The sequence below is a fragment of the Lissotriton vulgaris genome, unplaced genomic scaffold (genome assembly GCF_964263255.1).
Source record: "Lissotriton vulgaris unplaced genomic scaffold, aLisVul1.2 SCAFFOLD_11593, whole genome shotgun sequence".
NCBI lineage: Eukaryota > Metazoa > Chordata > Amphibia > Caudata > Salamandridae > Lissotriton > Lissotriton vulgaris.
The window spans coordinates 22,178-36,684 of record NW_028248800.1 but is presented as its reverse complement, the minus strand read 5'-3'; the positions used below and the strand labels follow the sequence as shown (position 1 = coordinate 36,684).

Sequence of the window (14,507 nt, the reverse complement as noted above, 5' to 3'; positions counted from 1 at the left end):
CGATGAGTGTGCCCGGTGTTGTATATCTTTATATCTTTTTTTTTTTTTGGGAAAACCTTTATTATTACTGCAAACGGTTACAAGTATGGGCCTACAACCACCAGGGCCGGCCGCTAATCAGTTTCATCACAGTAAGTCAGGTATGACACGACTCGCAGCCCGTGAATCGGGGGTACCATAGATTCGGTTAAAACTTGTCATTGAGTGTACCATCTAAATTACAGGATTCAAAAGGCTCCATTTTATAATGTAAAAAATGAAAGGATCAGGTGCCATACAATAAAACAGAGTCGCATAAAGGGCGGACAAAATAGTAAGACATCCACAGTTAGAACGATCGCAGTTAGAACAGTGGCACTAAGGCATATGATTCAGGATAAACAAGCATACAGTCACAGTTCGCACAAGTTAAGCGCCCGCCCGTTGATACTGATAATACTGTAGAAAGTAGAGGCACAGATAAGGATCAATAATAGACACAAGAGTGGACCCACTGTGCTGACCCGAAAAATGAAGAAGCAAAAGAAAAGGCAAAAGAAAGGAAACGAAAGAGAAAAAAAGGCCATAGAAACAAATAAAGGCAAAACAAAAAATTCCCTCCCCCAACCCCCCACCCTGCACCCCTGCAGATGACTACGCCCTATCCCCCCTAGCAGCGTGCCTGTTGCCCCAAATAACTGAAACTCGAAATATAGAGAAAACGAAGAGATATAAAAGAGTAACTAGACCCGGACACTAAAAGTAGAAATGGAGGAGGGCATTGTCGTACACATTCCCGGTCTCCCCCCCCCCGCCTTAATAAAGAATCCCCCACAAAGCTGACGCAATTGAGCAAAATACAATAGAAGATTACACCGGAGGAAACTATAAACCCCGCCCGGACTCCGTGAACCTAATGAAGCAAATCCTGTTACCGATTAAACCACAATAGTAAGCCCAAAACAACAGTCTCAGCCTTGACCCCGTCGATCAAACTTATTGACTCCCTCTGGTAAGTAGAACTCCATTCACAAATTGTCAAAATATACATAGAAGTTGCCAAAATGTAGTCTGCTAGATGGAGAAAGGATGGAAAACCCCAAAATACGTGGCCGGTGCCAACGGTGCCCCTCCCCGAGACTGACACTGTTTCCTCCGCCATCTTGATGAACCAGCTGGGAAGGGGGTGCGACACAATCCAACGCAGTTCACAGTCTCGACCAAAAGTTTCCAGAGTGGGAACAGCAGTTAAATGTTCCACTGGTAGCAAAACTAAGGATTCCGACCATACAGTCGATACACAGATCGCAGCATGTTCGATCAGTTCCACTTCTGTAGAGGCAGGCACAGCTCCATGTACAGGGTCTGAATGCACAGCTGTGGTGTCTATCGGGAGTAGAGCTGGACGTCGAGTCCCGTGCGATGAATCAGGGTCCGGTCCCGATTGCCTAATTCCGTCTGCTGCCGACATCAGTTTACAGATCTGGGCTTCCATAGTCACCTGAAGTGCCTCGAGGGCCGCCAGCACAGACCACAGTGACGGGCCGCACTCAGCCCGCTCCGCCAGGTCTTGCATGACATCAGGCATAGTGATCTCCTCGGAGAGCCGCTCTCCCCGGGGGAAGATTAGGCGGAGCAGGGATGAACCGTGGGGGACAGATCTTCAACATGCGTTCGTGCGCGCCAAGTCCCCAACCCGAAGGCACCGGCGAGGCGATCACTAGGCCTCGGGGTCAGGGATCTCCGGCACACCGCCTCGGGCGTCACACGTCTCCTCACCTTCGATACGAGACCAGGCAGCAGATCGGCAGCAAAGTAGTCCAAAAGATATCAAAAGTTCCATGGACCGGACCCTGCCGCCCTCACCAGTCCGCTGTTGTTCAACTGGGACCCGGCAGGACCAGCACTCGAGACCCCGGCTTACAGACTGGGTTAGGCCTCGAGTCAAACCTCGACATTACTCCACTCCACAATGTCGTAAAAGTCTCGGGATTGCTCCATTGGACTGCAGATTAGTTCATAGACACGGATCTGTGGCGGAAAATCAGGATAGATGACAGGAAGTGCAAGCGAAAGACGGAGGTCGGCGGAGCCGGGAGACTAAGCGGCCATCTTGTTTGCTGTCGTAGCTCCTCCCCGGTGTTGTATATCTTGACAGGAGTCTGCATCAGGAAACCCACCTAAAAATGGGCAAACTACCCCGGACTACTGATGGCAGGGACCCTGTAATGAATGGACCACCTCGTATGATAGCCTGTTGGCAGACTAAGCCCAACCTTTAACTACACCATCCAGTGTTACTTTTAATGGCTGTATTGGTGACAGTGGCGTAACAATAGCCCGGCATCCCCTGCAGTATGGCGGGTCACTGGCCTGAGAGCTCTAGACTGGCACGGAGAATGGGAGGGGGGCCCCCTCCATGTAGTTTGCAGGGGGGCCCCCTCAAGTTGTGTTACACCACTGGATGATCGGCTCCAATTATTGCACTGGTGAGGCGAAGTAAGGCTGCATGACTAGTGCAGCCTCCCCAGAGCTCCTCGGTGAAGCCGGTACCTTGGCGCTCAGCCAGGCCACACCACCTCCCCAACGGTGATCATTGCCTCTCCCTTAATCTCCCTTAAAATTCCCTGATCAATGTACTGAAGGAGTTGCATTGGAACACCACTGCCAAGGTCCGCTACAGCGCGGGGGGGTGAGGACTGATCCCTTCCCGTGCTCTGGCGGGGTGAGGCAGGGGTGTATCTTGGCTCTGTTTTTATTTTCCCTCTACATAAATGATCTAGAGAGTGCCCTGCTAGCACTGGGGACTGACTGCCCAAGGGTGGGATTGCGCCCTATTCTGGTACTTTTGTACGCAGATGACGCGGTCCTCCTCGCTCGAACAGCAGTCAGTCTCCAGCTCCTAATCAGAGGTTTTTCTGAATTCATGAAGAATCTGGACCTTTCTGTTAATCTGACAAAGTCTTTCATCATGGTGGCAGGGAAAAAACCACACAAGAGATTTGTGTTCAAAATAGGGGAACATGTTTTGGACACTGTGACCACTTTCCCTTATCTGGGTCTCCTATTTGATGAAAAGATTAAATTTGCCCCACTGATTGAGGAAAGGTCCAGGAAACTTGTTTCAGCAAACAGGGCCATATTAAATTTTGCGCGAAGGATGGGTCGTTGGTCTCCTGAGCAGGTGATGACACTGTACAGAGCGGTCAGCACCTCTAAGGCCACTTATGGAGCAGAGGTGTGGGGTTTTAGGGATGCACACCAGATACAAGGAGAGGAAGACAAATTTCTAAAAAAACTATTAAAACTTCCCCAGTGCATCTCAGCAGCAATTACACACAAAGAGCTTGGTACCCCATATATATCTGACCTGATCAGAATGAGACCAATCTTAACATGGTTTAAAATGTGGCTAAACCCTAACGCTGAATTAACCAGACAGATCAGTAAGGATTGTCTTCGGAGAGATAGATGGCTCCAAATCCCCTGGTTAAATTACATCAAAGAAACCCTATGGTCCATCGACCAGGAAATGTTATTTTCTGACCCCTCAAATGTGGACACCTCCTGCAGACATTATGTACAAAAGCAGCTAATGGAAAAATATGATTGCAGGAGGATGGAACTTAACTCTAATAAATCCTCGGTAGCAGCCCACTCGCTTGTATGCAATGAAATGGGCATGGAACCATATCTCTTTTTAATGTACAGTCAACATGAGAGATTTTTAATGACCCGTTTTAGGCTCAATTTGTTGCATAATATTTTAGCCTATCCGTCCGGTTTTACGCTAACAATTGAGCAGAAGGGTGCCTGCGGCTGCGACAACAGGTCTCCGCAGGACACCCTTCATTTTGTATTACTTTGTCCTTTTTATAAAATCCAGCGTCAAAGATTTCTGGTGAATATTTTAAAGGAATCAAAAATTAACCATGCCAAACCTGCTTTACTATTCTTGCATAGAGCAACTGAGATGCGTACCTTGTGTGCTATTATGAGTTTTTTTTTAAATTGTGGTCAAATTAAGAAACACAAGGGGTTGATGGAGGATGAAATGAATTTACTGCTCCCTTTTATGGTTAAAGTCTGTATATAACAATAATAATGTTTTAACTTGCTTTTTAATTGTTATGTTCAGTATGATTATATGTGGTTATGTAATGATATGCATTTTTATGATGGTTTTTAACCACCGAAATAAATAAAGAACTGAACTGAACTGCCTCTCCCTTAACAAAAGCTGGTTGGCCCGGTTTCTAACAGAACATTTTATTCAAGTTTTGAATGCCAACCTGTGCTCTATCCAAAAAACACGCAGTATAATGAATCAGACAAATCAAGATGAATATAAATTTACTATCTCAGAAGAGCAAGTATGCAAGAGCATTAAGAAAAGTATACAAGAGGGGGCACCTGGCCCGAACGGAATCCCACATGCCCTGTACAAGGAAAAAACCTACCTTTTGGGCAGGATACCTGACGAAAGTCTTTAATAATGCTCTTCAGTTGGCAAACATATAGGATTCATGCAAAGGCTTCATAAAAACACCCATTTCAAAAAGTGGAGATTGGTCGCAACCAGCAAATTATTGCCTTATTACGCTGCCAGATACAGAGGCAAAGCTTTTTGCAAGAATCCTCCTGAATGAATTATCACAATTGGCAGTAGCAAGGCAGAATATTCCGCCAAACCAATTGGGTTTCGCTAAAGGGTCAGGTCTCGTGACCAATATTTAGCACTTTCAATAATTATAGATATATATAAGTCAAGTAAGCAACCAATTTACCTTTGTTTTTTAGATTTTAAGATCAGAGTTTGACTGTGTATAGCAGCACGTTCTTTGATGAAAGCTGATTAAACAAGGAATACCTGCTAGTCTCTTAAAGGTAATTCATTTGTTGTACTCTGACACCTGGTTCAGGGTGAGAATAGTTGATGGTTATCTAGGAGAACTGGAACCTCCAAGGGGCTAAAGCAGCATACTTGCTCCATATTTATTTAATCTATTTTTGCCCGATTTTACCCAAGCATTGGACAAAGCAAATGTGCATCCTCATAAGTTAGCAGACAAGTATATATCGAACCTACTATACGTCAAAGATGTCATTCTGTTTAATCAAAAAAAGGTTGGTTTGCAAATACTTATAGACATAATATCAAACTATTTATTAGCTAATGGCATGATTATAGATGAGAAAAAGACAAAAGTTATGGAAGTAAGTCACAGGATACAGAGAAAGCATACTCGGGGGCAGATTTATGTTGGTAATGCGCCACGTTTGCGTCACGCAACTGCAGCGTAAACGTGGCGCATCCCTACGACCCATTTACAACGTGACGCATCTAGGCAGATGCGTCACGTTGTAAAGCCCTGCACCACTTGAGGGCGTTCCGGTGCAGGGTGGGCGTTCCGGGGCAGGTGCGCCTCGCAAAAGTGGCTGAGTGAAATCTATATATATATACATATATATATTCACTCAGTCACTTTCAGGCCAATGCTGCGTCAAAACCCTGCGCCTGCTTGAAGCAGGCGTAAGGCTTGACGCAGCATTGGACAGATAGGGCACCCCCGAGCCTTGCTGGAGCTGCGTCGCGCTTGCGGCGCAACTCCAGTAATGCGCCACCTTTACGGCACAGATGCGTCACGCATCTGTGCCGTTTTTGCCCCATGGTGCGCCGCATTGTAAATGCGGCGCACCATGGGTGGCGGAGCAGCGGCGCAAAATAACTGGCGCATCCCTGGGGATGCGCCAGTTATCATAAATCTGCCCTGTGGTACTTACAAGGCCGCCAACTAGAGAAGCTTAAAATAAACAGGTATCTGTGAGTACTTTTTGATGACAAGGGTTCCTTCCAGCAACATAAGATGGATGGGCCGAAGAACGATAATACCCTACTTTTATCATTTAGCACTTTACAGAGGTCTCTGGGTGGGCCAAGCCAGCGCTCATTGTTAAAGGTAATAACTGCATAATTACTGCTTAGTTTCCATTATGGAAGCGAGGCACTGCGTGGTAGAGACTTTGTAATTTTAAAACACATGCATTATAAAAATATTTAGATCCCTTTTTCATCTCTCCAGCAACGACTCACTCGACCAGATAAGGCTAGAATTTTGATTTAATTAATCAGATTGCCACAAGGAAAGGAGATTATATTAAGGTTTAGTAGAGAAAAAAAATCAAACACCTCAAAACAAATGTGCCAAATTATTTGGCAAGAAGTCCTAACAAATCGAAACTCTCAATCCTGGAAGTATCTAGATGCAGCAATAGATGAATTATCAGCTCGTTCTGTAGGGTAAATGTCATTCTTCGCAGTCTTCTACCTGAATCCTTGACAAAGACAGCCAGTTTGTGCTGTTACCCTGTGATGGTAAAGTGATGATAACTGTATGTATGAAAAATTGAATAAAATACTCTGAAATAAAAAAAAAGTAATCAACGTATTAATGAAAAGAATCTCGATCTTGAAAGATGAAGAGTCCCTTGTTCAAAGATCGCATGCCTGGATGAAATTGAATTAGTGTAAAATTCTTAAATCGCAGCCCTATCTAGAAACTGGCTGGTCAATGGAGCTAAAAAATGTTTTTATTAAACCACGATTGGTCTTACCCCAGGCCTGGCTCGCGCGATGCCTTGACTGCTGGTAACAAAAACCACATGCTGCTGACTATGTAAAAATGGAGAGGAAAACATTGTTCATCTAATTTGTCTTTGCCCTGCACTATTGGAAGTAAGAAGGGGGTATATGTACATGCAGGCAAGCAGTAATAGCATGTTTTAAAACATCTGATACAGTTTTGATTTGCACTTTTACAAAGTTCTTGATACTTGTGGCTAGAAAACTGGATTCCTATGATGCCATTTTGGTTTAACTTTACTGCAAGTATTGGAATTTCATTTATTATATTGTATAATATTATAGACCCACAAATTCTTTAGCGGACATTCATGTATTTGCTGAATTATTTAAACAAAATGACAATATACGTACACATGAGATGCTAAATCTTCACTTGTTTTCGGTATTTAAGATTTGTATATGAGCCACTATTCAGCCGGGATATCAAAAGAGGGCCAGCGTATAAACTTGCTAATTGCAGACACCTGGCGTGCAGTTGTTATTTATAGGAATTTTAAATTGATTTTAAAATGTAATTTGAAAGTATTTCCTTTAAATGTGCCTGAGTGATTGTAATATATTTTACTGTATAACATGTTTTGAACGATTGAATATTGTCTGATTTTAACTATTAAGCAAAAAAAAAATTTCTCTCACTATAGTTTCCTAGAAATGTTCCTTTAAGTTAGTGGGAGTGCTGTTTGCCATTTCAGTTGGAGATTGCCATAAATTCTCTCTTTTAATAGCTACACATAGCTGTTTGATCTTTTTGAGCCATGGGGTACACCAATTTCTATCTAGGGTAATTATTTTGGATAAGGCTTCCCTTTCGAAAGTCAACTCCGGTGTAGTCCAGAGATGTACCCAGCATTGAAGGATTTTCAAGAGGGCTGATAAATCCACCTTATTCATAGCCAAATCAATGCGTAGGGGCAACAGGGAAATGCTTGATGGCAAACAAAGTAGTGAAGGAATGAACTTGTTTTCGGTTTGGATTAGAACAGAAAGGCGGGCATAGCCCCAGATCTCTACTGCATAAGTGATCCCAGCCACTGCAGTGGCCCTATAAACTTCCAGGGCTGGGGTAACCGCATCACTGTTAGTGACCCTTCACTTCCTTTTCACCACAGATTCCCTTTGACCTAAGACAGCTCTACTTTTTGCTATTTGGGTGGCCCAAGATATATTTTCTGCCAGCCTGACTCTCAGATAATCAAAGTGGTTCACTTGCTCCAAGGGCGACTCGTCCACCACCATCCTACCGCTAAAGGATTGGTGAGGATTCAAAGCCATGAATTTAGATTTGCAGAATATATCTCTATCAAAAAGAGGCAAAGCCATCCAAGAGAACCTGAAGGTCCATAGGAGTTCTAGAGAGGAGCAAAGTATTATCTGCAAACATCAGGATAGGGGCCATTTTGCCAGCAGATGTAGGCACATCATGCCTGCAATCCCCCAGCCAATTGACAGCACCATTGATATACAGGCTGAACAACATAGGAGCAAGGACACATCCTTGCTTACTCCACGGTTCACCAGTGTTCTCTGTGTTAGGGCACCTCCATGTTCTTCCGGACTTGAGCGTATGTTTCTGGTGGAGAACCCTCAAAATCCTCATGAGATTTCAAGGGATTCAATAGTCCTCCTGGACCTTCCACAGGCCATCCCTAGTGACCAGGGCAAAGGCGGCCCTCAAATCCATGAAGGCCACGTAGAGATGATCCCACTTCAAGACGATCTATTCCTTGAAGTGGCAGACCTGGTCCACTGTGCTGACTCTGCGCCTGAACGATTCAGAAAAGGGGGTGGTGATGAACAGAGTGTCTGAATTAAGCAGACCACTCTCACCCAGTCCAAAGATCAGGGCTTGATCCATCACCGTTATTTATCTCACTGCACCATCCCAGCTCAGAACCTGGCTATATGCAAATCAGTCTGTCCCTGGCCCTGTGCATCATGGGAACAGGGCAGACTAAACTACCAAGCCAATTCTTCACCAGAAAGGAGACAAGCTACCGGGGACCGGTGTCTGGCATTTCAGCCGTCTTCGGCCCGGCTTGCTTGAATCCTGATGGTGCAGTGAGAAAGGGACTCATGTCTGAGTATACCCTGCCACACCTATAGTGGCCAAAAACGATTCAGAAAAGGGGGTGGTGATGAACAGAGTGTCTGAATTAAGCAGACCACTCTTGCCCAGTCCAAAGATCAGGGCTTGATCCATCACCGTTATTTATCTCACTGCACCATCCCAGCTCAGAACCTGGCTATATGCAAATCAGTCTGTCCCTGGCCCAGTGCATCATGGGAACAGGGCAGACTGGTGCAGTGAGCTAAAAAACGGTGATGGATACAGCCCTGATCTTTGGACTGGGTAAGAGTGGTCTGCTTAATTCAGACACTCTGTTCATCACCACCCCCTTTTCTGAATCATTTTTGTCCACCATAAGCGTGGAAGGGTATACTCAGATGTGAGTCCCTTGCTCATTGCACCATCAGGATTCAAGCAAGCCGGACCGACGACGGCTGAAATGCCAGAAACCGGTCCCCGGAAGCTTGTTTCCTTCCCAGTATAAGAATTGGCTTGGTAGTTTGGTCTGCCCTGTTCCCATGATGCACTGGGCCAGGGTCAGACTAATTTGCATATAGCCAAGTTCTGAGCTGGGATGGTGCAGTGAGCTAAAAAACGGTGATGGATCATGCCCTGATCTTTGGACTGGGTAAGAGTGGTCTGCTTAATTCAGACACTCTGTTCATCACCACCCCCTTTTCTGGACCCTGTGCCTGAAGCCAGCCGGGAAATCTGAAAGGTCATGATTGTCATTCACCCACAGGTGTAATCTGCACAGTACTTGCCTGCAGAAGATCTTTTGGCGGCTGTCAAGAAGGCTAATCAGCCTATAATTAGAGAGGACATCACGCCTGCCTTCCTTATAAATAGGGATGATAGTAGCACCACGGCTGGAAGACGGAATGTCCTCCCCTCTCACAATGACATTACCCAGTGTGTTAAAGCAAGGGACCCAGATTTCTGGCTGTGATAATAACAGATCAACTGGGATGCCATCTGGGCCGGGGTCTTTATCCCTGTGCATTTGACACACAGTCTTTTAGATCAAATTCCATGGGAGTACTATCACCTTCTGACTCTGTGGGTGAGGCATAAGTTGCTGGTGACTCGCCCCGGAATGACAGGATACTTAGTTGTTACTGGGGCGTTGGGTGATGCCTGTAGGCAGGTCTTTAATTTGGATGGGTCCCCCCAAGTCTCAAATCAAGTAGTAATTAAAAAGGAACTTTAAAATGGGTCCCTATTGGGCCCTTTATTCATGTCCTTAACTTTAATGGTGAAAAACAGTAATCGATTCCTGAACAATCAATGTGAAAAACGTTTCAGTAATCTATATCAGCTGTTTGGTTCTGATTTATCTTTCAGGTTTTACTTAACCTTACATTCCCTAAGAGTGTTAGCTATTTACAGGATGGATGCTGTGTTTTTTTGTGTCACCTATTACTCTTGCATAGTGCATAATTTTGAACTATGGGCCATATGTATGAACACATTTTCCCCATAGACACAGAATGGGTAAAACCCTTTGATACATCTGGTCCTTTGTCACCTCCAGGTGTTTATAATGGCTCTCACTTATGAGGGCTGGAGTTGTGGCTGAATTGCGAGTTTCTCATGGTGCTTGTCAGTGGTCAAAATGGAGTTCAGAATACATGGTCATCCAATGCTTGGCCTCTCTGCGAAGAACACAGAGCAATAGTCACATATTCCAAATGCAATTGTGATTCTCTGCAAATTTGTGTGAAGGAGGTACACAGCTGTCTAAATATTGATAAGGCAAGAGTAAAATAAATTGCAGTGTTTACAGGAGAATGGGTGTGTTGTGTGTTTGGGAGCTGGTGAAGTGAAGGAGATGCGATGAAGTGCGTTCAGGAGAGAGTGAAAAGAAGATTCTGAAGAGAAAGAGATGAGGTTAATATATGCAGATGGCATAGATATGGAGAGAAAACATTTGTGCATATCTAACATAAATTGAACATAAAGGGAATGATAGAGACACTCTAAAGACAAATGTCCCTTCTACAGACCTCTGTAATGTTTAATTCACAGTCTCATTTTCAGAATTGAATTTTTTTAATATTAATTATTTACAACAAAATCGTTGTTACCTATGTATCCTAAACAGCTCACAGATATTGACAAAGCCAATAGTCCTGGCTGGTTGAAGTTAACATGTTTAAGCCACGCCTTTAATTACATAGGCCACACCTATTTCGTAGCCCCCCCCACACCACTTTTTTATCCCACTTAAAGCCCTGCCCGTATGTGTGGTCAAAGGTAACTCCATAAGACCAATGCCCCCTGTGTAAAGATAAAGGCCATGGCCTGCCTGAGTTGGTCTTAGTAAATGGCTGAAAAGCACGCCACACACCCAGGATCCACTGGAATAATGAAAATACGCTGTAGGCTCTGGGGGCACCAGATCTTGATAGAGTGGATATTCAAACAACATGCTCTGTGACCAAAACATTTGGGCATGCCGAATGAAAAGCCTCTGGTGGCTCGGTAATTTGCTAACGCCAAACATCACAAGCTACGCCACGAAATTCTCTGCAGGGTATTGTTTTTCAGGGGCCCGATGACACTCTCACGTAAGAAACTTAGGAGTTAGTCAAGGTATTTTTGATCAGTTTATCAAGAAAGAGTGATGTTGGCAGCACGACACCGGAAACCTGTCAGAATACGTTTCCTTGTGACTAACCCAGTTAACACCTCCTGGTTCACTCTCTTCTATGGAACTACTATTCTTGCCTGCGTAAAAAAAAAGGTTGTCACAAAATAGCTATCTGACTCCATGACCAACCTTGGACTGACTGGGTAGCACTCTTTAAACTCAACCCCCTCATATGCCACCTTCTTCCTCCATTGTAGGTAGGGTAAGAAACATGTCCAATAAGTTTTGAACCAACTCGGAACAGGGAACCTGTAATGGACAAGTCAGGGTCAAACCTCTAGAAAGAAAACTCCATGTGTGAGGTCCTAACTAGGCATTGAGGTAGAGGCATGAGTATAGAGCAGTTCATACCTGAACTAGACATGGCGAAGTTCGCGGAGTTCCACATATGACCAATAAAACCCCGCCGCGCTACACGGAGTTCCACAAGCGGTGGAGTGTGCTAAGTCATGCCGTTCGCACTGATTTTTAGCAGCTGGTGTTTGTTCTGCGCTTGAAAATCACAGCAAACTGAACAATGTGCAGCACAAGAAGGCACTGCTTCTTTCTGCTGCTTGCGTAGATGTTCTACTCGAGCAGCAGCTTCCTTAACGCGAATGGAAGGTTTCACAACGCGAGCCGTTACGACCATCCGCAACCGCCCGATTTGAGAAATCTCGCTAGAAGGTGGTCTAGAATTAGATTTTCCTCGCTCACGCTCACCAACTTAACATTTGCTAGCGAGGAAACAACTCTGAACTCTGTGTGCTCCACGGAGCGCGGAGTGTGGAAAACTTTGTAAATGAAGCAGAGTTCACCCCCAGGCCTAATCAGAATACAAGGGGTTAGTATGTTCAGCGAGATCAGATTTCTTAAAATAAGTCTTAAGAGCTCGTGCTACATCGTTTCTATTGTTAAGTGGTTGACGCATGGAATTTGAGAGGTAGAAGGCAGTCTGTGGAAATAACACTTACTTTTTTTGAGTATAGAAAGCTTTATTAAAATAGATAGAGAAAACATGGTACATAAAAATTAAAAAGAGCATGAAGTACAAATCCATAGAATAAAGTAGAATAAAAAGTAAGAATCAAATGGTGAAAAACCTAATATATCATACAACAACGAAAGAAAAAACCCATATAAGAGGAAGAGAAAATCATATAGTACCATAATAAAATGAGCATTTTTGCTTTTGAGTTTCAAGAACAGAAAAAGGAGGAAAGAAATGGAGAAGAAAGGAGAATAACACTTTGACCTTTTCACTGTAGCAATAACTGCTCTACTTGTTATCAGTATAATTGCTTCCAATAGCATGTTTTATCGGGGAACATTTATTTTACAGTCATGATTTACATATTTAAAAAAAAGTAAAAGTGATGTGATGGCATGGGTAAATATTTTTTCTTTGAGGGTTTTGAACCCGATGTAAATTGCAGTGAGTGCATTAGCTGAGACAACACACATCTGCCCTTGCAGTGTGTTTAAACATCCCATCTTGTTTCAGTTCAGCAGGCGACGGTGCAGTGCCTCGAGGCGGGTCGGTAGCTTCAGATGCCACTGCTTTTCTGCAAGACGCGCACCTTCGGCTAAAATGTCACAGGAACCAGTTCGGTCGAGATGTTTGCATGAGCATTCCCTTCTATGCAGATGAAAGAGGCGGGGCGGGCTTGTCTTGTTTACTGATGGCCGTGTCAGTGGGCAGCACGCCTCTGCTTTTGCAAACAAGCTTTCCCCGAGCAGTCAGGTGGAAGGAGCCGAGCTTACCTGCAGACAGGCGATAAACGACCAACTTCCTACGCACACAGCCAATGTTCAAGGACCTGCCAGGCAACGTCCCTGCCAGAAGCTGTGAGGAGACCGGGACAGAGCCAATTTTCGAAGTTACCTCAGTTTGAGGAAAGACAACCACCTCAACTATTTTCTCTGGTCTTGAGGAACCATAGAGTTCATCTCAGATTTTGGTAAGCAGTTGAGCATTCTTGACCCATTGAAGTGTGTAGGCATCCGACACCGCCCCATTTGATCGCCAGAAGAAGCCGAAGAGCGCGCCTGTGAAGATGGATAAGTTCCGCATGATCTTCCAGTTCCTTCAGTCCAACCAGGAGTCCTTCATGAATGGCATCTGCGGGATCATGGCCTTGGCCAGCGCCCACATGTACTCGGCATTTGACTTCAACTGCCCGTGCCTACCGAGCTACAACATGTCCTACGGCATGGGCATCCTGATTGTGCCACCCATCGTGCTGTTCCTCTTGGGCTTCGTGATGAACAACAACGTGTCGATGCTGGCGGAGGAGTGGAAGAGGCCCACGGGCATGAGACAGAAAGACCCGGCTGTCCTGAGGTACATGTTTGCCTCCATGACGCAGCGGGCACTGATTGCGCCGGCTGTCTGGATCTCAGTGACGTTACTCGATGGGAAGTGCTTCATTTGCGCTTTTAGCACCATGGTGCCTCTGGATAAGCTTGGGAACACGACTGACATTGGCCTATCGGAGAAGGACATCTTGAAGATCTTGGCCCGGCTTCCATGCAAGGAAATTTATGAAGGACATGAGATTATCGCGCGAGAAGTCGCGACCAGATACCTGCGCTGCATCTCTCAGGTAAGAGAGGCACATGCAATACTGCATGTTACATGGGATGGGACTTTAAAGATAAGTTAGGTTGCAGAGGTAACAGGGGATGAAGGAGAAAGAAGCATCTCCCGAAAATTTAAGATTACTGCTGGGAGACGCAATGGGAACACAATGTGAAGGTGGTACATGCCAGATGTACAGAACCATTTTGCAATCAGAAACCAAAATATTTGCAAAAAACGAGTTTTGTAACTGCAAAGTAGTGTTTTGCAATATGCTAAAGCCATTTGAGATTCAGTAACGACTTTCCGAATTGCAAAATGGATTTAACAACTCATTCCGCATAGCAAAGGGGGGCTTGACAGGAGCATCCTCTCCTGTTTGTATTTTGTAATGAAGTGCATCACTGGTTTGTGACCTCAATTGCAGTTGCGAATCATTGAAAAGTTACTGGCTCCTCAAAGAAGGTGGTAAGGCGACCCGTTTCTAAAGGGGGAAGCTCTCCCTGTTGGATAGTTTCCACTTTGGGAATTTTGTTGGGTGGCATTGCCAATGACCTTTTCCCCCAATGTGTTGCCAAACAGGAATACTTTTTTTTAAAGC

The 14,507-nt window shown here is 44.7% G+C and overlaps 1 protein-coding gene across 1 annotated transcript; it reads left to right on the top strand.

Moving 5' to 3' along the window:
- Positions 1–13,066: 13,066 nt before the first annotated feature.
- LOC147663809 (calcium homeostasis modulator protein 1-like) lies at positions 13,067–13,931 on the top strand (the record flags this gene model as incomplete). Its single annotated transcript, XM_086950192.1, has 1 exon — positions 13,067–13,931. A coding segment is annotated over exon 1 (549 nt), but the record flags the coding sequence as incomplete, so codon positions are not given.
- Positions 13,932–14,507: the final 576 nt, after the last annotated feature.